Source organism: Peromyscus eremicus, chromosome 10, assembly GCF_949786415.1.
Source record: "Peromyscus eremicus chromosome 10, PerEre_H2_v1, whole genome shotgun sequence".
NCBI classification, from domain to species: domain Eukaryota; kingdom Metazoa; phylum Chordata; class Mammalia; order Rodentia; family Cricetidae; genus Peromyscus; species Peromyscus eremicus.
In genome coordinates this window covers 39,814,515-39,840,761 of record NC_081426.1, presented here as the reverse complement: position 1 = coordinate 39,840,761, position 26,247 = coordinate 39,814,515, and the positions used below count along the sequence as shown (strand labels likewise).

At 37.5% G+C, this 26,247-nt stretch overlaps 1 protein-coding gene across 6 annotated transcripts in view; it reads left to right on the top strand.

Annotated features, from left to right (window-relative positions):
- Positions 1–26,247, top strand: part of Lcorl (ligand dependent nuclear receptor corepressor like) — a 166,819-nt gene that overhangs the window by 94,663 nt on the left and 45,909 nt on the right. For 5 of the 6 annotated variants that reach the window (XM_059275857.1, XM_059275856.1, XM_059275852.1 and 2 more), the window contains one exon: positions 25,148–25,399. In XM_059275857.1, the coding sequence (XP_059131840.1) occupies positions 25,148–25,399 (252 nt within the window). Of the gene's footprint in view, positions 1–8,356; positions 10,213–25,147; positions 25,400–26,247 lie in introns of those variants that run through there. The other variant, XM_059275855.1, reaches the window with a different exon arrangement.

Genomic DNA, 26,247 nt, shown 5'->3' with positions numbered 1-26,247 from the left:
TCTTCATTTACCATGGTCTCCTATTCCTTGTTCTCCCTCTCTGTTGTTGATCCAGCTGGGATCTCCCGCTCCCCCAAGCTCTCTTTCCCTCGACCTTCGCCCTTCACTACCCCCACTCATGTCCAGGCTGTTCATGTAGATCTCATTCCATTTCTCTGTCATTGGGCGATCCCCGTATCTTTCTTGGGGTCCTGTTTTCCAGGTAGCCTCCCTGGTGATGTGAGTAGCAGCCCAGTCATCCTTGTTCCACATCTAGTATCCTCCTATGAGTGAGTACATACCATGTTTGTCTTTCTGAGTCTGGGTTACCTCACTCAAGATGATTTTTTCTAGATCCATCCATTTGTCTGCAAACCTCATGATGTCATTGTTTTTCTCTGCTGAGTATTATTGTGTATATATACCACATTTTGTTTATCCATTCTTCAGTTGAAGGGCATCTAGGTTGTTTCCATGTTCTGGCTATTACAAACAATGCTGATATGAACATAGCTGAACAAGTGCTCTTGTGGTGTGGTTGAGCATTCTTTGGGTATATGCCCAAGAGTGGTATAGAGGAATTGGTTTCTTATATATCCATAGATTTAAAAGTATGGTTCTGACAAAGAACACATCACTTCACCACACAACCAAATGAGTTCCTGCACTAAAATGCTTACGAGTCCCATCTGTTCCTTTATTTTTTCATCTTCATGCTTTCCCCCATAGTACCCTATCTTTAAGGATATGTCTGCAGATTTTCTCTGTACATGTAAATTTTTGTACATATACCTATTCTGGCTTTCAGATTTTTTGTGTGCCTTTAACAGCTTTACCACTTAACCTGTGCTTAAATGCTAATGGCCTCTTAACAAAGTCTGTGTTACTTGCTAGACATATATACATTGCAGGAGGAATTTTAAGCTCATTAAACTTAAAGCTAAACTTACTTTCTGTTGTAAATCTGTTCTTTCTGAGTCCCCACTCATTATAGCTATTGATACCTTCTGACCCAAAATTAAAATGAAAGTTGTTTTCTTTTTTCCTTTCTTGCTACTTCCTTAGAGAAGAGTTATTAAGAAGTATCAAGAGATTACCAAGAAATGCTGTGAACATTCTTAGACAAATTTGGAGCATGTATTACTCCTCTAGGGAAAGCTCATAAATATTTCCTTGCAAGGTCATAGGGTCACTACATACTGAAAATGTGTTGATAATCGCCAGACCATTCTCTAGAACATGACATTTCTGTTTCCTTAACAGCACATGAGGTTTCCTGTTACTCCAGGCCTATGTTAGCATTGCTGCTGTCATGGAACCACCTATTCTAGTGGGTGTGGATTGAAGTTCTGAGCAAGTTTGTGCACCTTTCTTTTTAAAGTGTCTGCTGTAGGTAGTTGAGTAGCCTGCTGTCATTGGTGCTGTGTAGATACTATTTATAAATTCTCAACAGAAATCCTTTGTTGGATAATTATGAATGTTCTGTATTTACTGAATATTGATTATTTTACTGAAGTACTTTTATGCCTTGTACTTGAGTTGTTGGGTAGAGTAACCTTATAAGATTTAAGACAAATGAATTTATGTCGTTTATTTAGTAGTAGAGAAATTAGATATTCACACCCACAGAAAATGAACATGACTAAGAAACAAAAGCAGGAGCTCTGAAAACTTGAGAGAGGCTTGGCAAATTTACCTTTGGAGTGGGATTTTGACATATTTATAAAATAAAATTGTAGTTGTAAAATGATTATAGGATCTATAAAAACTATTACTTCGTAGGATCAACATAATCTAGAAAGGGATAGAAATTTGGTTTCAAGATTAAGGCTTCTTCCAGGGGCCAAGATGCCCAAGAGGCTTCTGAGGATCATGTCTGGGTTCGTGGTCCTACAGCAGCCAGGGTCTTTGTTGATGTCCATGGCCCAAGTTTGCACCAAAGGCTACAGGGATGCCCAGCTTCCAGGTTGCCACCTGTGACCATGTTGGGGTCCAAGTGACATGCAGCTGCAGGGGCCTTGCTGACCTGAGTGGCCTGCTGTGCCACCTGTGGCCATGGAGTCCTCTAGGCCCCAGCCATTGCTGAGGGCCATGTCTGAGTCAGTGGCCCCACTGCAGCCAGGGTCTGAGTCGATGTCTGTGGCTCAGGTTACCATTGAAGGAAGTGCAGATTCCCTGGAATCTGGGCTGACATCTAAGGCCATGTTGGTGCCCTAGGATCATGCTGCCATTGGGGGTCATGGAGATCTGGTGGCCTGTGCTGCCCCCCAGGGCCATGTTGATATCCAGGGCTAAGCTGTGACTAGGGGCTGTGTTGGTGGCCCTGCCACAGCCAAGGTCTGTGTTGAGGTCTATGACTCCTGTTGCCATGAGGCCCTGTGACTGCTTGGGATCTCTACCACCACCTGGGACCATATTGGAGTCCAGGGACTGTGCTGCTGCCAGTCTCATGCTGATCTGAGAAGCCTACACTGCCACCTGGGGCCATGGTGACATCCAACCCAAGCTACTTCTGATGGCCATGCCTGGGTCTGTGGTCCTACTGTAGCTGGGGTCTGTGTTGAGGTGAGGGACCTGTGTGAACCATGTGTTGAACCATAAGTTGAAGTGCAAGGGCCTCTCTGATCTGGCCTCACCCCTCACTAAACCAGGGAGAGCCCCACCCTATCCTTACTGGAGAGATGACCCCCCCCCCCCTTCCTTTGCAGACCCTGGGATAATGGACCCGATGACCCTGGAACGGAAAAGCTGGCCCTAGCCCTAATAGGAGAACTGGCCCCCCACACTTGGGAAAGGTGGCCCCACCTCCACCTGAGGTTGGTAGCCCCAGCGGGCCCAGACTTACCAACTCAGCAGCCACCCAGGTACACATCCAAGGCTTTGAGTTGACATGCCCCACCATCTACTGCATCTAAGACCTTCTGGAGTGTGTGAAGGGACTGGTCCCTCTGCAGAACAGTGGCTGCATGGTCTGCATGACTCAGGGCAAGAGCAGGATGTCCAGGGAGTTTCTATGGTGGTCCAGTGTTGATAGTGTGCCAAAGGCCAGAGCCTAGACCCTAACAACACATTACACAACATTTGCAAGGAAAGCTATTTGAACCGAAGGGTATACTGCATGATACACAGTAGCTCCCAATGCCACTAAGACAAATGAAGTAATGAAGAGGCAAAGACAGAGGAGCAAGATGTTTTTTGTTTTTTTGTTTTGTTTGTTTGTTGATTTGTTTTTTATTGAAATTGCTATTATTTATGTTTTTTCTTTTTCTTTTCTTTTTCTTTTTTTAACTTTATCTTATTTTTATTTCTTTTTTAGTTTTTCTTTGGAGGAGACACTACAAGGGTGAGGAGTGGATGTAGAGGGACTGGGAGATGGGTAGAACTGGGGTACATGATATGAAATTCCCAAAGAATCAATTAAAAAATTATGTTAAAAAAGATTAAGGCTTCTTATAATCCTGCCATATAGAAGTATATAACCTTATTTGAAGAGGGTATATTGTGTGTGTGTGTGTGTGTGTGTGTGTGTGTGTGTGTGAGAGAGAGAGAGAGAGAGAGAGAGAGAGAGAGAGAGAGAGAGAGAGAGAGAGAGAGAGTATATAAAATGTATAAATGTGAGGCTCAAGTCAGATGACTTTCCTGTTTGCTCTCAGGATAGCTACAGAGCTGGACCATACTTTGTTCTGCTAGATTGTCCTTTAGTTGAAAATACATACCTTGGTATACATGTAGGTAAATTGATGATTGATAAATAAACATACTCTATTTATCTTAGCTGTATTTCTTTTTTTTTCTTTAAGCATTAGTTTATTAATTCCCAGTGAAACCAGTTTGTAGTCATCCACTGCTTCCTAGGCATTTGATGACCAGTATGTTAAAGAGAGGTGCCATATTTAGCTGTATTTCTTAATTGTGAAGACAAATACATGTGCTTTTCTTTGTATCATACTTGTTAATATAGTTCCCTGGGGAATGTTTTTGTTTTGTTTTGTTTTGTTTTTAAGGAGAAGAAACCTTAAGTTTATAAGGTTTTCCATTTATTCCCTTTGTCACAAGAGATTTTGAGCAAGGAAAAGAGGAGGTTAAAAGGTTTATTTTCCCATTATTAATGTGAGTGATGTGAGTAGCCGTGCTGTTCTTATATTCCACTGTGAAAAAAATGCTTTAAAGGGTTAAATTAATACTTCCATTCACATTGCAAGATTACTACAATCTGATAATATAAAACTATGAATTGTAGAAAATGACTCTTCTCTTTTGTGTTATTTTCCATTTATGTAGTATAGTATGAATGCTAGTGCTCCTTTTGTTGAGCGGTCCCTACCAACCCAAGTATATCACCACATGCTAGAAATGCATTTGCCATAGTTACTAACACTTGAGAACCTTCCAGGATTAGGATGTGATCTCAGGTCAGGGTTATGTGGACATTAACATACAATAGAGATCGAAACCAACCTAATGCATATCTCTGAATTGTTCAGAGAGGATTTAAAATGTTAATTACTTTTTTGCATCTTAAAATTTATTTTATATTGTGGACAGGGGCCATGGCATGTGTGTCAAGGTCAGAAGACAACTTGGGAAGTTGGTTCCTTCCACCTTGTGGATCCTGGGGATCAAACTTTTGGCAGCAGGTGTTTTTTTACCTGCTGAGCCTTCTCATTGGCTCTCATGTAATTAAAATTTTAGCTCTGTATGTAAATTGTACAAGATAAAACATATAACAATTGTGAAAGTAAAATGACCCATGACTAGTAAGTATATTGGTATATAAAATGTATTTACTTGATTTAATGTATTTAACGTATACTGTACAATGGTTTTACTTTCTGTCAGTTATGTGTGGTCAAACATGATCTGAGAATACTAAGTGGAGAATAATAGAAGTACATAAATCATAAGTTTTAAATAACCTTATTGTAGTGTGTTGTTACTGCAGAACAAAATTCGCCATTAAGGGAACCATGAGTAATAGAACCAAGCCTTAAGTGAGAGTGAGTGTCTCCGAATTGTTCATGGGGGTTATAAAAGTGTTTACTGTATGCCATTTTATATTCTAATTATTTATATTCTGTTTCTTATTTTTTTAGTCTAGTACTATACCTAGTTGATAAACTTTATTATAGACATGTATGTACAAACAAAAACAGAATATAGGATTTAATAGCTTTAGACATCTAAAGGGAGTCTTAAAATAGCTCACCTATGGATAAAGGAGAGTATTCCTTAGATTTCTTTTCGTATTAATTGGTAACCTACTAAAAATTTTACGCACATTCTTCCAGCTAAGAAAACTTTTGTTTTAGTTTGACTTTAAAATCAGCACAGGTACATTAGAAACATGCACAAAAAGGAAAATGATGAAACAGAGTTACCCACTGTGTCCTCTTTTACAGTCCTTTGAACACTTACTGTCTGAACTCAGGAAATAAATTCAGATAAATACTCAAATTCATTGTCTTGGAGCCAAATAAGTTCAGATTCTGCATTTTTTTTGGGGGGGGGGCATTTCAACCTGCCTTTCAAACTGTGTAAACTCTAGAATGTAATAGATTGAAGTTTGAAAAAGGATCATGATATCTCATACTAGGATTTATATCACTGATATCACATCGTCTTATCTTGGAGATAAGCTCATGTTGGAAGCTCTGCCACTGTCTCTGACTTGATATGTCTAGACTTTTGTTTCTTCTCTGTAGAAATACAATTAGGTTAAATCCTATTTAAGATTTGGTGAATCTAGAATTCTAATTGTCCTGTAAATCAAACATAGTGATGTACACCTGTAATCTTAACACTTCTGAGGCGAAGGCAGAAAGATCAGGAGTTCAAAGTCATCCTTGGCTTCATAATTAGTTTGAGGCTAATTTGAGCTACATGAGACCCTATCTCAGAATTGTATATAGATATATGTTCATATCCATACAAGATATGTGTATATGTGTATGTATATACATACATAAATATATGGATATGGATATTCTCCCATCTTTTTATTTTGGATGACTGGCATATGGTCTTGTATAGGTGTCTAGTTATTTTGCACTATACTTCCTAATGTATGTGTGTATACACACATACAACTTTTCACTGAGTTACTTTTGGATATATTTGAATATATCTATGTATATATATATATATATATATATATATATATATATACTTATATATATTCCAAAATATATAAGTATATCCAAAAATAACTCAGTCAAAAGTCATAAATGATCAACTGTTACTTCTCAACTATTACTGTCATGTCTTTGTTTTAAAAATGTTGAGGTAGGGATATGGCTTAATTAGTGTCTACCATGTAAGCATTAACACACACCTGAGTTTGGATTCCTAGCATGCATGGAAAAGCTGAGTGTGGTAGTCATGGAGGAGCTCAGACAGACAGATCCCTGGAGCTCAGTGGTCAGTAACCCTAGTCAAATGGGTGAGCTCCAGGTTCAGTGGGAAACTCTGTCTTTAAAAAATGAGATGGAAAAAAAAAAATGAGATGGAGAGTGATCACATATGACATCTAATATCAACCTTTGGCCTTCACACATGTGTATACACAAACACATACATGCATCAAACATACACACACACACAAATATGAAATTGTTATACTACATATTTGCCAAGGTGCATGAGAATGCTTAATCTTATAAGTCAAAATTAATACATTAGTTTTTTAACAGTCAGATATATGAGTGCCCACATTTTTTATAACTCACTGAGGTCTAACAGGGATTTACTTCCCAAAATGTTCTAAAAGTTTATTTGGAACTCTTGAGTAGTAGTTGTACATGAAAGTAGATGCTAACATGAATTCTTTTCTAATGCTGCAAAAGTCTCTAATAGTTATCAGTGGCAAACTTTTATTTGCTGTCATTATAATTTGTTTACTGAGAATTGAGTTTCTTATCTAGAAGATTAAGAATACTTTTTTTTTGCTGCCTCTAGATACTACTTTTATTCCTTCCTGTCTTTTTCTAGCCCCACCATAGTGACCTATATAGTATAATTTACTCCTTTTCAGGGAATATAGTGCAAAATAACCAGACGCCTATTCAAGACCATTTGTCAGTCATCCAAAATAAAAAAGATTGGGGAATAAGTTATCTGATAAATAAAAGCTACTTCATTTGTTGTCTATAAAAGTACACATCAGGTTTATCCAATGGAATGCCTGTGGGTGATTGATGAATTAAGGTACTCTTACCCTGTTTTCTTATTACTTATTTTTAAATTTCATATATATATATATATATATATATATATATATGTACACACACACACACACACACACTATATTTACATCATTCTCCCTCTACTCCCTCCGACCCCTCCGCCCTTTAAAGAAACATTGTGTTTCAGCTTGAAGATAATAGAAACTTTAAAATACCTTCATGCCATATTTAATGCTTTTCATTATGAAGAAAGAAAGTTTACTGAGAGGCTTGCTTGCTAGTAGCTGGGAAATGTCAGCTGAAACTGCTGTGTGGATGTCACAATGAGAGTTAGAACTTGGCTTGTAAATGGCGTCATATACCACCTTCTTTATTCACCAAATTGGCATTCCTACATTTCCAAGATTAGATACCTAACTATGGAATGATATAGCTTGTCCTTAAATGTAGAGTTATTGATAGATAGCACCTCTTTCTTAGGGCTTCGATCATATTATTTATTAATGAGTAAAGAGGATTTCAAGAGCATGTGTCAAAACAAAATATTATGAGTAGCACTGTGCTTCTTGTTACTCTTTATTCTAAAGCAGCCGTTCTTAACCTGTGGGTCAGGACCACTTTGGGGGTTGAACAACCCTGAAACGGTTGCCTAAGACCATCGGGAAAACACATATTTCAGATGGTCTTAGGAACTGAGACACTGCTCCTCTGTTGTCTCTAGGCAAGTCCACCCACAGGCAGATACGCCCACATATGAGTACCTGGCATGATGACATCATCACACCAACCCCATCACATACTTCCCGAATAAATACAGGTGTATGTGACAGGGTCAGCACCATAATGTACTTACGCGGACTAGTCACACATGTAGAGAGCAGCTACTGTGTTAAAAGCAGCAGTATTGGAGGTAAAATAACACTTTATGAATTATAATTACTGGGTAAATGTAAAATAATGTACTATTAAAAAAATCTGTACCATGGAAACTTAATCTGGATGTCGATCAGTTGGTTTTTTTTAGCTGTGGTTGATGTGAATACTGCCCCCTTGTGATAGTAACAGGTATGTAAAAAAACAAAAATAAAAACCGGAATGGTAAATCATAGGAAACTTTAATGAACTGTGTTGACTGAACTATGCCATGAATCATCTTTTATATTATTAAAGCTATTGTTATATATTATTTTCATTAGAAAACCATCCCATGACAATGGATCGTGTAGAGAAGAACGTTAAGAAAAGAAAATATAGTGAGGATTTTTTACATATGGTTTTACCTCCGTAATTACAGCAGGAATTGAGAAACCACAATGTATCATTGGTTGTGAAGTTCTATCAGACGAATCTATGAAGCCGAACAAAGTAAAACGCCATTTGGATAGCAAGCATTTGAGCTTCGCTGGCAAGGATACCAACTATTTTAGAAGCAAAGCTGATGGACTCAAGAAAGCCAGACTTGACACTGGTGGCAAGTACCACAAACAAAACATAACAGCCATTGAAGCTTCATATTTGGTGGCACTCAGAATCACCAGAGCCATGAAACCTCACACCATCGCTGAGGATTTACTGTTGCCAGCGGCCAAAGACATTGTTCAAGTTATGATTGGAGATGAATTTGTTATGCAATTGAGTGAAGTTTCCTTATCTAATGACACTGTCTGCAGAAGAATAGATGATATGTCTACTGATATTCTAGATTAGGTAATCCAGGAAATTAAATCTCCACTTCCAATATTTAGTATCCAGCTTGATGAATCTATAGATGTTGCAAATTGTTCACAGTCACTGGTTTTTGTAAGGAATAGTAATGATGGCAACTTTAAAGATGAGTTTCTTTTTTGCAAACCTCTTGAAACAATAGCTACTGCATGTGAAGTATTTGACACAGTTGGTACATTTCTGAAAGAGCATAAGATCTCTTGAGAAAAAGTTGGTGACGTTTGCACAGATGGTGCTCCAGCTATGCTAGGATGTCAGTCTGGACTTCAGCGTTTGGTACTGAATGAATCACCCAAAGCCATCGGGCGGGACTCACTGTATAATTCATTGGCAAATATTAACAATGAAGACACTGCAGGAGGAGTTACAGGAAGTCATGAAAGGAGTCATAAGTTCTGTCAATTTTGTCAAGGCGAGCACTTTTAATGGTCAGTTGTTTTCGCAACTGTGCAGTGAGTTAGATGCACCAAACAAAGCTCTGCTATTTCAGACCGAAGTGAGATGGTTGTCAGAGGAAAAGTTTTAAAACATGTTTTTGAGCTTCGTGATGAACTCAAAATGTTTTTTAATCAGAAATCAAGACTGCAGTTTGAAGCACTTTTCAGCAATAAAAGTGAATTGCAGAAAATAGCTTACTTGGTGGACATCTCTTTGCCATCTTGAATGAGTTAAATTTATCACTGTGAGGACCAAATGCAGCATGCCTCGATTTGTCTGAAAAGATCCAATCATTCCAAATGTAACTTCAGCTTTGGCAAAAAAAAGTTGGGTGATAATAAAATTTACATGCTGCCTACCTTATCTGCTTTCTTTGAGGAACATGACATTGAACCAGACAAAAGGTTTATGATGATAATTTCTGTGAAAAAACACTTGCACATCTTTGCAGATGAAATTTCATTGTGTTTTCCAAATCTACCTGATACCCAGTTACACTTGCCAGAAGCCCATTCACAGTCAAAGTTGAAGATGTTCCTGAGACAGCACAAGAGGAGTTGCTGAACTTACTAACAGCAATGCAGCAAGAACAGATTTCTCTACAATGTCAGTTACATGATTCTGGATCAAGTGTTTACAGTCATATCCTGTCCTGTCTGAGACTGTGTTGCACCTTCTTCCATTTCCAACAACATACCTTTGTGAAACAGGGTTTTCCAGCTTGTTAGTGATCAAGTCTAAATACAGAGGTAGACTTGTTGTGGAAGAGGATCTTTATTGTGCTCTTGCAAAGACTACCGCAAGAATTTCTGATCTGGTGAGAAAGAAGCAATCTCAACCTTTGCAGTGATGTTGGCCTTTTACGTATACTGTCGCAAAACGTAGCAATGTTGTTTACTGTTGTCATATTAAGATTGTTAGCCATGCTATGCCATGCTTCAAGACAAAATTTCATTTATTTGTAATTAGAAATAAATATTCACAATATGTATTTACATACTGTTTTGTGATTAATCATTATGCTTTAGTTATGTTCAATTTGTAACAGTGAAAATATATCCTGCATATCAAATATTTACATTATGATTTATAACAGTAGCAAAATTACAGTTATGAAGTGCAACAAAAATAATTTTTTGGTTGAGGGTCACCACAACCTGAGGAAAACTGTATTAAAGGGTTGCAACATTAGGAAGGTTGAAAACCACTATTCTAAAGGATCTTTGGTGCCATCTACTGAATTGTTTTTTTAAGGAAGAACATGAAAACAAAATACAGATTTTCACTTCATCTTTGTAAAATTATCTTTTCATTAGCAGACCTTTTTAAATTTTTTTAAGATGGGATCTGACTATTTAGCCATGCTAGCCATGAACTTTAAATTCTCTTGCCTCAACCTCCTGAGTATTAATTAGGATTACAGGCATATACCACCACACCTAGTTTAATCCATTTTTTAAAGAGTGAATTTAAGTTTATAAATGAAGCAGAAAGTTCAGTGTTCTCACATATTTTTCCACTTTTCTTCAACTTCCATTATAAACATCTTTCATTTATGTTGTATTTGATACAGTTGATAAGTCAATATTGATGAACAGCATGACCAAAGGCAACTTGAGGATGAAAGGGTTTATTTCATCTTGGACTTACAAGTAGCAATCCATTACTGAGAAAAACCAAGGCAATAACTCAAGCAAGCCAGAAACCTGAAGGCAGAAACTGAAGTAGAAGCCATGGAGGAATGCTGCTTCCTGGCTTGCTCATCTTGCTTTCTTACAGCAATCAGGACCACCAGTACAGGGGTGGCACTGTCCACAGTGGGATGGGCCACATCAATTACCAATCAAGAAAATATACCACAGGCCAGTCTGGACGGTGCTTTTTCTCATTTGAGGTTCCCTCTTCCCAGATGACTCTAGCTTGGGTCAAGTTAAGATAAAACTAAACAGCACATATCTAAAGTCCATAATTTATATTAGGATCATTTGACATGTGTTGTGCAGACATGTTAAACATATTTGTAGGGTTTGCCCAAAGCATCCTGACTTGTGTGCTCTTTTGAAGTGTCAGGCAACAGTAATGTCATGCCCTGAGGATTTTCCGTACTCCATCTACTTACACCCCATCCCATAGCATCTCCAAATATTGGCACTTTTCACTGTCAAGATCAATTTATTTTCTCCATATCGTTAATTGGAACTGTCCAATATATATCTTCTTTGGATATATTTTTTTCATGTAGTAATACACATTTAAGATTCCTCTAAAAATTTTTTATTGCTTGTTAATTGAATAAGATTCCATGGTAAAAGTGGACTGTAGTTTTGTTTATTCATGTACTTACTGAAGAATAGCTTGGTTGCTTCCAGTTTCTAGTAGTAATAAATAAAGTTGCTGTAAATATCAATAAGTTTGTGTTTGAACATAAGTTTTTATATCATCATTTATGTAGATATCTCAGTGCAGTGACTAGATCATATGATAAGTCTTCTTTTAAATTTAGTGAGAAAATGCCAAATTCCTGTGTAAAAAGCCACAAACCTACCTATGTTCCTGGACTAAATAACTACCATTTTCCTTTGCCACCAGAAATGAATGAAGTATACTACTTTGGTTTTCTCCTATGTTATGGTCTAGAGCTCTGTAATAGGTTTGCATTTCGTGTTTAGGCATATCTGTACTTTGACTTAATGTTTTGTGAAAGGTGGAGATTTAGTTCTTTTCTTTATAGGTAGATATTAAGTTGTTCTTGTGCTGTGTGTTGAAAAGACTTTGCATAGAGAACCCTGTCTTGAAAAATAAAAAGACAAAACAACAACAAAAAAGAAAAACAAAAAAAAGATTTACTTTACTGGGCGATGGTGGTGCATACCTTTAATCCTAGCACTTGGGAGGCAGAGGGAGAGGCAGGCGAATCTCTGTGAGTTCCAAGCCAGCCTGATGTATAGAGCAAGTTCTAGGGTAGCCAGGGAAACACAGAGAAACCTTGTCTCAAAAAGCTGAGGGGGGGGGGGGGGAGGGAGGGAGGGAGGGAGGGAGGGAGGTGGAGGGAGAGAGAGAGAGAGAGAGAGAGAGAGAGAGAGAGAGAGAGAGAGAGAGAGAGAGAGAGAGAGAGAGGAAGAAGGAGGAGGTGGGGAGGGAGGGAGGGAAAAAGGGAGGAGAGATAAAACTTTTTGATATTAAATCTGCTTCAACTTTTTAGAAGACATTTTAGGCAGTTGGTGAATTTCTTCCTTAAATGTTGGTAAAATTCACCAGTGAAATTATCTAAATTGGTGTTTGATTTGTATTATTAATGAAGTTTCTTTTTTTTTTTTTTTTTTTTGGTTTTTTTGGTTTTTCAAGACAGGGTTTCTCTGTGTAGCTTTGCGCCTTTCCTGGAACTCACTTGGTAGCCCAGGCTGGCTTTGAACTCACAGAGATCCGCCTGGCTCTGCCTCCCAAGTGCTGGGATTAAAGGCATGCACCACCACCGCCCGGCCTAATGAAGTTTCTTTAAACAAATATTTAATGAAATTTCCTGTAACAAAAGCTACAAGCCATTCTGATTATTTGTTTTTCTAGACAGGGTTTCTCTGTGTAGCCCTAGCTGTCATGAACTAGCTCTATAGACCAGGCTGGTCTCAAATTCTTAGAAATTCACCTGCCTCTGCCTCCTGAGTGCCGGGATTAGAGATGTGAGCTACTATTACCACCACCTGGCCTGATTTTCTTTTTGTAAGTTTTGGCAGATTGTTTTCCAAGAAGTCAATCCATTCCCAACTATTAGTAAATTTTTAAGAATGAGCTTATTCATATCTTTATTTCTCTTTTTAATTAATTAATTCATTTGCACCTACAGTAATGATTCCTTTTATTTCTGATTCTGGTAAGCTTGTATATTTTTTTCTTATTCTTGATATTATAATTAGGGGCTATCAATCTGATTATCTTTTCAAAAAACCAGATGAACTTTTTTTTTAACAGTGTAAAATGCAAACTGTATTCTTTATTCCAGTGTTAAGCAATGCTATTTCTTGGTGTTTTTAAAGCAAGAAAAACTCTAAAATCATAGTTTTTTCCCTTAACCCAGTTTTTGCTTTCATTGTTTACATAAGCTTTCTAGACTTTCTTTGACACTAGAGCATAGAGGCATCAGGAAAGGGAATGAAGAGATGCTTCATTCTTTCAGGGCCAATGACTGGCCGGAGAGGATTTACTCTGGGTTTATCACATCCGAGTGAATTGTGCATTTTCAATATAATGAACATGGATAATTTGGTTTTAAATGAATCATCAGTTATAAGAAATGCTTTGGAAATTTGAATGATTAATTTAAACTATCCTTTAACAGGGAAATTTATAATCAAGGAAGCCTTTTGTCTCTAGAAATAAAGAAGTGTAAGAGTCTCACTAAAACAAAATGCTGGGACAAAAGCAGAATAAAACTGTAAGATAGACAAGAAAGAACTCTGTATGCAGAGGGGGGAAATCTTCCCTGGTAACTTATCAGAGGGCATGGGTAGGGGCATGCCATGGGAGGTCAGACAGACCCTTGGGTGTCCTCATCCTTTCCCCATGTTTGAAGCAGGTTTTCTTTGCCACTGCAGAACCAGGCTAGCTTGCCCACAAGGGATTCTCCTGTCTCTCTGTCCCATCTCCCCACAGGGACACACTGTATCCAGTGTTTATGTGTGTTTCTGGAGATTCTCCTGTCTCTGTGTCCCATCTCCCCACAGGGACACAGTGTATCCAGGGTTTATGTGTGTTTTGGGCATTTGAACTCAGGTCATTAGGTTTGTTCAGGAAGTGCCTTAACAGTTAAGATTCCAAATTCACACTGATTCAGAAATCTGACATTTATTTTAAAATTAGGGGTCAGTCTCCTCCAGGAACCTGGTAAAACGAAAGAAACAACACATCCAAAATTAATCTTAGAACATTCCCAGATACAAAGTTCTCTAGAACATTTATTTTCCCCAAAATAAGTAGATCGTAACATACAAAAGAAATAAAGGCTCTTTGCAAAAGTATTGAAAGAAAATAATGAAAAGCAAAACCAGATCATCAAAGACAAGAAGGTTTGAAGCTGGAAAAATGGCTCAGCATCTGAAAGCACTTGTTTTTGCAGAGGAACTGGGTTAGATTTCCAGCCCCCACATAGTGGCTCAAAACCATCTAAACTCCAGTTTTGGAGTATCTGATATCCTCCCTGGCCTCCATGAGCATCAAGCATGCAGATGGTACACATATATTCATGTGGGCAAAACACTTATGTTTATAAAATAAGTCATTTTTTAAAAGTGAGGTTTTCTTTAAAACAGTAAAGAATGAAGAACATGAGTTATCAGCTAGTACAGCATAGGACTGTAGAGATGGCACAGCAGTTAAGAGCTCTTTCAGAGGACCTAGGTTCACCCCCCAGCACCAACGTGGTGGTGGTTCACAAGTATCCATAACTCCAATTCCAGGGTTTCCAATACCCTCTTGTGAGCTCACAACCATCCATAGCTCCAGTTCAGGGATCTGATGCCCTCTCCTGACCTCCCTGGACACCAGGCATGCATGTGATGCATGTATATTCATGCAAGGCCAAACACTCATACACATAAAATAAATGTATTAAGCTAGGCATGGTGGCACACAGAGAGGTTCAGGCCAGCCAGAGATACAAGTAACCCTGTCTCAAAAGTATAAATAAATCTTAAAAAGTGTTTTAAAAATGTTTAACAACACAGCATATATAAAGTAAACAAGCAGAATATCTAAAAATACAAATCACTACAGTGGAAATTTAAAACTTAAACTTTTAAACAGTATGTTGCATATAGCAAGAGTTACTGAAAGTCTGAAATCTGAAGAAGCCGCGAATAATTCAGCTAAGAGTTTAAAATGTTAAAAGTGCTAAGAAACAAAAGGTAGAACAAAATAGCTATTATGTGTTTAACGATAGCCAAGTGGGAAAAAAGGAGAGCAGAGACTGATGATGCCAAACAGCCCCGTGTAAATCAGAGTACTATGACTAGAATTAAGTGCTCCTCACACTTAGTAGGACAACTATGGTAAGCGTAGACATTGATAAGAAAGGCTCTTGAAAACATCACTAAGTAATAAAAGATATTACTTCTAAACCAGTAGAAGGAAAATAGTAAGGAAAGAGAATATTTTGAAAGAAAAACAGGAAAATGTAAGTGAAAATATAAATTATCTAATCTCTTAAAATGGATTATCAAGTATCATAAAATGCATTACTTAAATATTCTTCACAGATAATTTCAGCACAGATTAAAAAAAAACTAGACAAAAATAAAGATTGCCAGGAGCTTAGAGAGAAGGCTCAGTGTTTCATGCTTGCTGCTCCTGCAGAGGATCTGAGTTTGGTTCCAGCATTCTTACAGAGGGCTCACAACCACCTGTGACTCCTTTAGCTACAGGGAATATGACATCCTCATCTGGCTTCCATGGGTATCTGCATTCCAATGCACTATCCTACACAGACATACAGGCATACACACATACAATTACAGATAAATCTTTAAAATATAAGTAAGTAAGCACTAAGAGACTGTCCACTTATATATAATAGCATATTAACACCAAATATGATTCTAACACAAAATGACTATTCTGTGAATCAGAACAATAGAGGCTAAAAATAGCACCCAGAAAAATGATGAAATGTATAAGATTATCATAAAGAGTTTAATATTTTAGTTAATTCCAACAGCAGGATTAAGAAGTTGTGCCCTATGACCCATTCCTTTATTTCAGTACCCAGGAATCTAGAAAAAAGAAAACTTGCAGAAAGATTGTAAATTCATTCCAACAGAGCTACATAGTAAGACACTGTCTCAGAAAGAAGGGAAATGACGTTTTGTAGTCATTGTTACTTATGTCATGTGGATTGAAGGAGTTGTCTTCTTTTTTGGTTTTTCGAGACAGGGTTTCTCTGTGTAGCTTTGCGCCTTTCCTGGAACTCACTTGGTAGTCCAGGCTGGCCTCGAACTCACGGAGATCCGCCTGGCTCTGCCTCCCGAGTGCTGGGATTAAAGGCGTGCGCCACCACCGCCCGGCTAAGGAGTTGTCTTCTATTCTTAGTTTGTTAGTGTTGTTATTACTAAGGCTTGCTGCATTGTTAAGTGCTTTTTCTGCATTTATGGAAATGTTGCTTTTCTGTGCTGTATTCTATTAATAAGTAGTTCTATAGTAAAATAATAGTTTTACAGTCAACGTATGTTGACCCAAACTATAGTTCATGGGATAAGCCCCTCTATTTTGTTGTTCAGTTCTTTTTATGTATTGCTGGAATCTATTTGATATCATTTTGTTGATATTTGTGCTCGTGTGTGTGCATGTATGTGAATGTGAATAATGCATAATTTTCTTCTTTTTTTTTCCCAAGACAAGAGTTTCCTGTGTAACAGTCCTGGCTGTCCTGGAACTTGCTTTGTAGACCAGGCTGGCCTCAAACTCACTGAGATCGCCTGCCTCTGCCTCCCAAGTGCTAGGATTAAAGGCATGTGCCACCACAGTCCGACTAATTTTTTTTTGATGGTGTTCAATATGCCTGTTTTGTCCTGTCTTGACATCAGGTTAATAGCCTTACAGAATGAGTTAGAAGTATAGCTGCGTTTTACTTAAAGAGTATTAGAAAAGTTGGAACTGATTGTTGTTTAAATGTCTGCTGGCAAAATAGCCATCAAAACCATCTGCTCCTGGATTTTTTCCTGTGATGAGTGTTTTTGTTTATTGATTTTTATCTCTGTTTGCTTTAAGTTTACTCAGACTTTGTATTATTTCTTGAGTCAGTTAGCTAGCTTGTGTTCTTCAAGGAATTAGATTATTTTGCCTAGGTTATCTAATTTATTGAGGTATCATTCTTAAAGTATTTCCTTGTATTTCTGTGTTTTTTCTTAAAGTCAGTGGTATTAATTTTCACCCCAGTTTTTGCAACTTTAAGCTTATCTAGTTTTTCATTATCAATCTAGTTAATGTTTTACATTTTTTTATTTTGTAAGTAATGAACTTTTAGCTTCATTTGTCTCTCTATTTTTCCATTCTGTATTTCATTGATTTCTCCTCTATCCATTTATTTACATTCTGCTTGCTTTGATTCAGTTTTTAATTCCTTTTCTTTTAGTGTGGGACATGAAGTTATTTGATTTTAATTTTTTTTCTTTTTATATGTTTAGAGCTATAAACTTCTCAGCACTGTTAGCTGCATCTCCTACCTGTTAGTGTATTGATTTTGTTTCATTCAAATTATACTTGCTTATAATACTCCTTCTAACTCTGGCTGTGTGTGTGCAAATATATGTGCACATGCTGGAGGGGATACATGTGTGTGGAGGCCAGTGTCTCCCTCAGTCACTGTATACTTTACTTTTTGAGACAGGATGTGTCACTGATCCTGGAGTTTGACAGTTTGGCTAGGCTGTCTGGCCAGGAGGCCCTAAGTGTTCTACTGTCCCTTCCTCCACGGTTCTGTGGATACAGGCCCATGTCACTATGCACAAGTTTATGTGGGTGCTGAAAGGGGAACTGGGGTCCTCGTGCTTGCATCATGAGCATATTACCAGCTGGCCTGTCTGCCCATCCTTTTACTTTTTTTTATATGGTTAGCAGAATGTTTCTTATTTTAACATTTGTGAATTTTCCAAATTTTCTTCTGTTGTTGATTTGTAAGTTTACGCTTTTGAAGTTGACACACTTCAAATGTTTTTAATTCTTCAACATGAGACTTGTCTTGAAGCCTAACATAACTTTCTTCCTGGAGAATTTCCATGTGCATGTGATAACAATATGTATTCTCCTGTTAAATCACAGCATTCTGTATGTGTGATAGAGTTAATTAGTGTGTTCATCTTGCTGATCCTTTGCACTTTTCTATAAAGTTTACATATTTTTTTCTTGTGTGCTTTTTTCCATCCTTTTTTTTTGACCTGTTTCGAGTCTTTGAATTTAATGTATCTCTTTTAACAGCATATAATTGAATAATTAGGTTTCAAATCTATTCTCCAGGTCTCTGTATTTTGCTAGGAATGTTTTGTCTACTTATATTTAATATAAATGCTGATAAGGTTTAATTTCTGTCAGTCCTGTTCCTTGTTTTCATCATGTCTTACTTCGTTTGGTTTCCCTTTACCTCCATTATGACTTCCTTTTGTGTTACTTTTGTAAATGAACCATTTAATTATGATGCTGTTTCTAGTATTTCAAATATTTCTTGGTAATTGTCATGGAGATTACAGTCAGCATCTTAACATGCAATAGTCCTATTTGAATGAATACCAGCAACTTTAAAAATATATAAAAAGCTTATTGCCATATGTCCTGAATCTGTCTTATTTCTTTTATATTGTTACTGTCATCCTATTTTGTCTTTATACAGTGGGTGTCCACCAATTTAGTTTCATAACACCTGCATTATACATTATTTCTAAATGAGATAGGAAGAAGGAAAGCTTAGAAACAAACAAACATCCATTGATAGTTTTCGGACAGAAATGCATCTGTTTTACATGTTACTGGTATGATTACCACACTTTTGTACTCTTCGTTTCTTCTGTCCTCCATGGTTTCTGATGTGAAGTTTCTGTTAATTTTACCGAATCTCCCTTGTATGCTTTCAACATCTGGATCTACCACCTGCAAGCAGAGAACTATGTATCACAGTCACTGTAGCTTGATCACATAAGACCTCAAATCCTGCTGGGCAGTAGTGGTGCACACCTTTAATCCCAGCACTCGGGAGGCAAAGGCAAGCAGATCTCTGTGAGTTCCAGGCCAGCCTGGTCTACAGAGTGAGATCCAAGACAGGCACCAAAATGACATAGAGAAACCCTATCTCAAAACAAGCAAACAAACAAAAAAATAGACCTCGAATCCTTCCCTCAAAGTGACACATTTCTTCCAACAAGGCCACACCTCCTAATATTTTTTGAGATTATAATGTAATTACTTTCTCCCCTTTCTTCCTATCCCTCCCCATATAACTTTCACTCTCTTTCAAATTCATGGCCTCTTTTTTTCATTAATTATTGTTACATGGATATACATACATACACACACTTACTTCATAAATATATAAACCCAGCCTGCTCTTTATAATGGTACTTGTATGTATGTTTTCAGGGCTGACCATTTAGTATTGCACAATTAATCAGTGTACTCTTTCCCTGTGAAGATTATTTCTCCCACCTTGAGCATTTCTTTGTCACCTATAGTTCTTTGTGTAGTGTTGAGTCCTTATGGTCTTTCCTCTGTCCGCTTTAACATGTCTGTTTTCCTTGTTCAGCTCATGTTTAGGTAGTTATGTTTATGAGACTTTGTGGGTGCAGATCATTTTTAGGAGACACAGCCTCACAACATACCCCCTGATCCTCTGGCTCTTGCAATCTTTTTTCCCCCATACGTATGTATGTATGTATGTATCTATTTATCTATCTACCTACCTACCTACTTATTTTTTTGTTTATTTGTTTTTACGTCCCGACTGACGTTTCCTCTTCCTCCCTTCCTCCCTTCCTCCCTTCCTCCCTTCCTCCCTTCCTCCCTTCCTCCGGGTCCCCCACCCCCGCCCCTCCCCTTTATCCACTCCTTGTCCTCCATTTCTCTTCAGAAAAGGGCAGCCCTTGCCGTCTAAATGAGAGTATTTTAAATAATGCAGTGTGACAGTGTGGGACTCAGATGATCCCCATTGCCAGACGTGTAGTAACCCCTCTGCACTAGTCCACTAACTGGATGCTCTTTGCTTTGTTTACCCACTGAGCTTTCTGCTTCAATACCAGTTAATAAGAAGGGTTTCCTTACGTGTCTAATAAGACTTTTCCACTGTTGGGTTAGGGCTGTGGGAATAGATGAATTTAAAGGTTGGTGGCCTGCAACTGGGGGTGCTGAATGCTTTGGAGCCAAAAGGTGATTCGATAATGTATGTCTCCGAATCTCTGCCTAATTCTCAGAGGTTTTTATTTGGTTTTGTTTATTTGTTTGATGTTGTAACATCATTTTGATTTGACATTTTAATATCACTTCTCTCTCAAAAATAAAATCTCAAGCTGGGTGTGGTGGAACATGCCTTTAATCCCAGTATTGAGAGGCAAAGGCGCAGAGGATGCTTTTTGAATTTGAGGCTATCCTGATCTACATAGTGAGCTCCAGGCCAGCTAAGGCTGCATAATGAGACCCTATCTTTTTTTTTTTTTTTTTTTTTTTTTTTTTTTGGTTTTTCGAGACAGGGTTTCTCTGTGTAGCTTTGCGCCTTTCCTGGAACTCACTTGGTAGCCCAGGCTGGCCTCGAACTCACAGAGATCCGCCTGGCTCTGCCTCCCGAGTGCTGGGATTAAAGGCGTGCGCCACCACCGCCCGGCGAGACCCTATCTTTAAAACAAACAAAAATAAAAACTTGGAACAGCAAATAAAAGCAAGCAATCCATAGGAAGCCCACAGCATTCAGCAGCATCAAACTACCTTCCCAGAGTGTATATTTCTAGCAGTTTCTCTCACTTGGTCTTTCTGAATAACTAATTTGTCTCTCACTTGGTCTTTCTGAATAACTAATTTGATCATTCTCTCCCCCCCCTTCTCTTTCTCTCTCTCTCTCTCTATATATATATGTGTATATATATATATATATATATATATATATATATGAGAATTTTTAAATAACCATGGCTTGATAGCTTTATTTTAAACATTTCTTCCTTTTATCTCCTTTTTCATTTTAGTTTAATTAGTAAGGACAAACCAAAGGACTATGTTTTACTTAGAAATTTCCCCAGTAGATTTTCAACATTAGGCACATTTTTTTAATTTGGAAGTTACTGTACATAAAATAGATTTGCTGTTACATAATAATTATATATTCATTTCTCCATTTTCTAGGATCATTTTCTAGTTTTCTTACTTAGTTTACTCTTGAGGTTGTTTTAGGCTTTCATTAGTATTACCTTCATAGCTCATGGCCTGGTTCAAAAGTCACTGCTTTAACCTTTATTACAATAGCATCCCACTAATATGTAACAAAAACTACAGCATTTATTTTATAACAAATTACCTCCAAAATTTAGCTGTTTAAAATTATAAAGATATATTCATTCACATTTTATCTGGATCACAAATCTGAAAAAGGCTTAACTGAATGGATTTGGCTCACAGTTCCTTATGAGGCTACAGTTTGAGAGTCAGCTGAGATTTCAGCCTTTTGAGATTTTTGTTAATCTGGAATATATACTTCCAGGAAGTACACTCTTAATTTTTGAGGGCACTTTATTCATTCCTGAGAGCCTTCCATGGGGCTGCTTACTCTTCTGAGGAGAAAATGAAATGGAAGAGGCTAGAGAAGACAGAATGAGGGCTGAGCAAAACAGGTGGCCGAGTATGGATGTAAGTGGTGGGGAGTGCCAATATGAACAGTTTTGTGAGGTGGAGACCTCAGCCATTTATAAACTAAGGTCTAATAACATACTCCACAGTATGCTATTAATCACGTAGGCTACATGTAACATGGAGTGGACTACGGGACACTGGAATCCAGACAGTACAGGAATCATTGACAGCTTTCTTGAACCAGCTAACACATGAAAAATGTTTTAAGTTTTTTGTTTAGTTAGCTTTGAAAAATGAGTAGATAAGGCAAAAAATTAGTAAGTCCATCTTGGGCAGTAAAGCCTTTTTTATAGGTGGCAACGTTCTTTCTTTTCTAGCCAAATGACACTTTTTCCTCAGTACGTATGGAGGACTGCTTTCTAGGCCACCACTGCTTACAACATCTTAAAGCTAGAATCCATGGCTGCTTAAGTCTTACATAAAACAGCATGGTGTTTACATATTGAAGAGTCAGTGTGCCTCTATTTTAAGCTTAAAAGACATCTAATAGTAAAGACAAACTAGGTTTATTCCCTTTATGATTAAACCTGTTTCACAAGGATTGGGCTATGCCCCACTTGTAACCTTAACTACAAATGATTCTGTAATGATTGTTCCAGGAATGGCAATCATGTCTTTGTTTCAAAAAGTTATTCATAACCACTTTGCAACCCTACCTTCGTTTCAAAAGGTTATATAGCCACCTATGACTACCTTGTAATGACTGCCTGTTGTTATGACTACCTTGTTATGCCCACCTTGCAACCATGTCTTTGTTTCAGGAGGTCATTAGGACTAACTGGTTATGCTTATATTCTGCTTATATAACCCCTCATGTCTTGCCCACCAAGTCCCCCATTTGGAAACTCCCTATCCCTGAGCTAGAAGAGCCTTGTTTTCACATCCAATGCTGACCTCTAGAACCTCACCTTAGGGGGAGGCAGCCCATGTACACAAATGAAAAAGCTTGCTTTAGTTGCCTGCTTTAATTATTTTGACCATGATGATTTGGGTCAATGGTCTTTCTCCTCCTATCTTTGGGATTAACAGTATAACCTGCCCACATCCTTCCAGATGCTACTTGCCCATAAACCTGAGCTTAAACTCACATTGATCTTAAGTTGTGCTTTTTTTTTTTTTGAGTTATGACGGTTTTGCACAAGCAACTTCAGAGCCATATTAAGTATTCATCAGCTAAGAAATGTTTCTGTCTGTTCTTGCCTCTCACCTGTACACATTTCATAGTATACCACAAAGGAGACAAAAATGTGACTTAAATGTGAATTTAAACTTAGCCTTAAACTCAGATGGAATTCTAGTTGTTCAACGAATTGAATTGTTTTTGTTCCTTCCGTGGTAAATTTAATCATTGTGAATTGATGAATAATACTAATCAATAAACTGCAGGGATTTTACACAAAAATACTTAACCTATAAGATTACCATCTTATGAAAACAGATAATGTGAAGCAAAATTCAGTGTTTAAAAGTAGAGAGTTTTTATAGAAGTCTTCTAGTTTTCATGAAGGTAGTAATTGTGTTTGTAATTTCTGTGTCCAATGAAGAAACTATTTATTTTGCTTTAATTAGGAAGCATGTAACCACTGGAGCTTGTATATTATCATCTCAAGTATGAAAACTTACTTGCCATTTTGACTCTGATACATAAAATGACCATTTAGTCTATATCTGTTTGCTTCTCTTATCTTACAAACTATCACCTCTGATAACAGGTCACATTTACTAAGCTGTTTATATGCCTGATACAGTTTCATATTTTAGCTACAGTCTCATAATTTCTGCAGCATTTTATGATGAAGCTCTATTATGACTCCCACATTCTTTCACTTCTACTTTAATAAATGGGGACAGAAAACATGGAGACAATATGTGGCTAGCCTCAGTTCCCCAAGGTTGCTAAGATTCCCACCTGTAGCTGGGGTTCTGGTTCAATGCCAGAGTCTAAACAGAGAGTGAGGTGAAGACTAAAGTGCTGCTCTTAGAGCCCATGGTGCCTTCTCAAGTGTTCGTCAAAATTGGAAAGCACTTGCTTTGAAATCAAGAATACATTATGCAGTATCGCCACCAGGTCTGAGAGAATGTGGCATGATTTCATAATGGTCTACTGGTCCATAATTGGATTTATATTGACTTAGGTTGAATTTTGTTACAAAATGTAATAATAGACATGACAGGAATAGGTTTCTTCCTTTCCTCGCTGTGACTTTTAATATTTTCAAATCCTCTTGTATTGTAGTCATGAACCTATTATGATAAATACTGTTGGGACTATTTTCTCTTGTCTTTTTAACTGGTATTCTAACTAATAATGAACACTGAAACTAGGGAGCATTACCCCCTATTCTCATACAGCTCTGGGCCAGACAGGCCTGTTTGTATAGTACTGGTCTGCATGAGTAAGTGTCTCTAGAAGTAGGTCTGTTTGGAAGCAGCAGGAAGCCTTCCCAAGTGTCTCAGTGTCCTCTACAGCTTTTCATTCTTTCTCCCTCTGAAGGCTAGAGTGAATAAAGGGAATCAAATGAGGACAGATCTGTGTGTCAAAAAGGTTACCACTAGGCCAAAGGATCATGCTCTTAACTCAGTGTTTATAGATGACCTGTCATTATCCTATACTTGCTACAGGAAAGTCAGTCGATTGGTTTTCCCCCATTTTACAGGTTTCTGCTAGAAGAGGGTATGTGTCTGTGTGGGGTGTATGTGTATGTGTGTGTGTGCGCACGCGCGCGCCTGTGTGAAACTACTACAGTTGTAGCTGATCAACATGTTTTGTAGGATCAAGATCTTCAGTAATAACTAATACCACTCTCTTATAGGAGACTTGGGAGAAGCTTGCTGTGACTTTATAAATGATATACCCTCATTCTAGATAGCTTGTTTTCAGTGGCTATATAAACATAAGAAGTGCAGAGAAAGCAGTTGGGACAGGATATTAGCAAATCAGGAACCTTGAGTACTGCTCTGTGTCACTGTACTTGCTTGTTGTTCTTTATAGTGATAATTTCTCTATGTAAAAGAAATAATCATAGATGATTGATGGGAGTATATGAAATACATTTGACAGAAGAAAAAATTCATTGATAGAGAGTTCAGATGTCTTCTTAGTCTTTGATGTATGCTGTATATTGCCTACCTTTGGCTCATATAAAGTTTGTATTCAAATACTACACTTAGTCTTAATACCTAATAGAATGTTTGAACATTTAATTATGAAGGTAAGTTCTACTCCCATGACTAATTCTTTGATCTGCACTTTTGCTTGGGATAGAAATAAATGAATTTTTTAAAAAGTCACTTTTGGAAGAAATGCAAAACCACATCGACATAGTTGCTATTTCTAAGCCACAGAGACTGCTCACCACTGTGGACTCCTGCTAGATACTACTAATGTCATTTCCTTATAAAACCCCTTGGTTGTTCGTATTTGTCTTCTAATGATGCTACGTTTATTTCTTTCCCAGATCTTCCTCAGAACTGTGATCCTAACATTCCCTTAGTTGCTCAGGAATTAATGAAAAAGATGATTCGTCAGTTTGCCATTGAGTACATTTCAAAAAGTGGTAAAATTCAAGAAACTAGAAATGGTTCGATTGGAGCAAGTCTCGTATATAAAAGTATCCAAATGAACCAAACAGAGAACTGCCTTCAGGATGAGCAGGAAGGCCCCTTAGACCTCACTGTGACTCGAACGCAAGAGCAAACTGCTCAGCAAGGTAAGTTGTTTGTTTAGCATGTGATACATACATTTTTATTTTAAAATACTTAAACATGGATATGTTTTATGCTCATAGGGGAAATTATCACTCTTTCCTTGATTTATATGGCATAGACAAGAGAGATAAGAATGTAAAGCTCTGTGGTGCAGTTTTCAAAGATTTATCTTTAGTTTATAATTATGTATGTATGGTGCCAGTGCACATGAGTGCAGGTGCCCAGGGAGTCCAGAAGAGGAAATCAAATATCTAAAGCTGGTTTTCCATGCAGTTGTGAGCCTGTTGTTAATGTGGGTTCTGGGATGGAAACCCTGGTGTTCTGGAAGAACAATACATGCTCTTAACCACTGAGCCCTCTTTCCAGGCCCCTATACTATATTTTTAATAGTTTATAAAAGAAAATTTGATGTCTTTCTTGTTTTTTCAAAGTAGTATGAATTTCAATGAGCAACTTAAAAATAAAGGACATGTATAAAGAGATACTATGAGAAAGAATTATTTTCTAGTAGACAGTCAAAAACATTAATTTAGTATTTGCTCTTTAGTTTCTGCACTGAGATGAGAAATAAGTAGATGGTTTACCATTCAGTGGGTTTTTGTTGTTGCTGCTTACTTTTTAGATTTGTTTTATGTATATGAATGTTTTTTTTTTTCATGTGTGTTCATGTATCACATGCATGCTTTGTGACTTCAGAAGTCAGAAGAAGGTGTTGGACCCTCTGGCACTAGAGTTACAGATGGTTGTGAGCTATCATGTGGGCACTGAGACTCAAACCCATGTCCTCTCTAGAGCATCAATTGCTCTTAACTGTTAGGCCTTCTCTCCAGTGTCCCCTCCATCCAGTTTT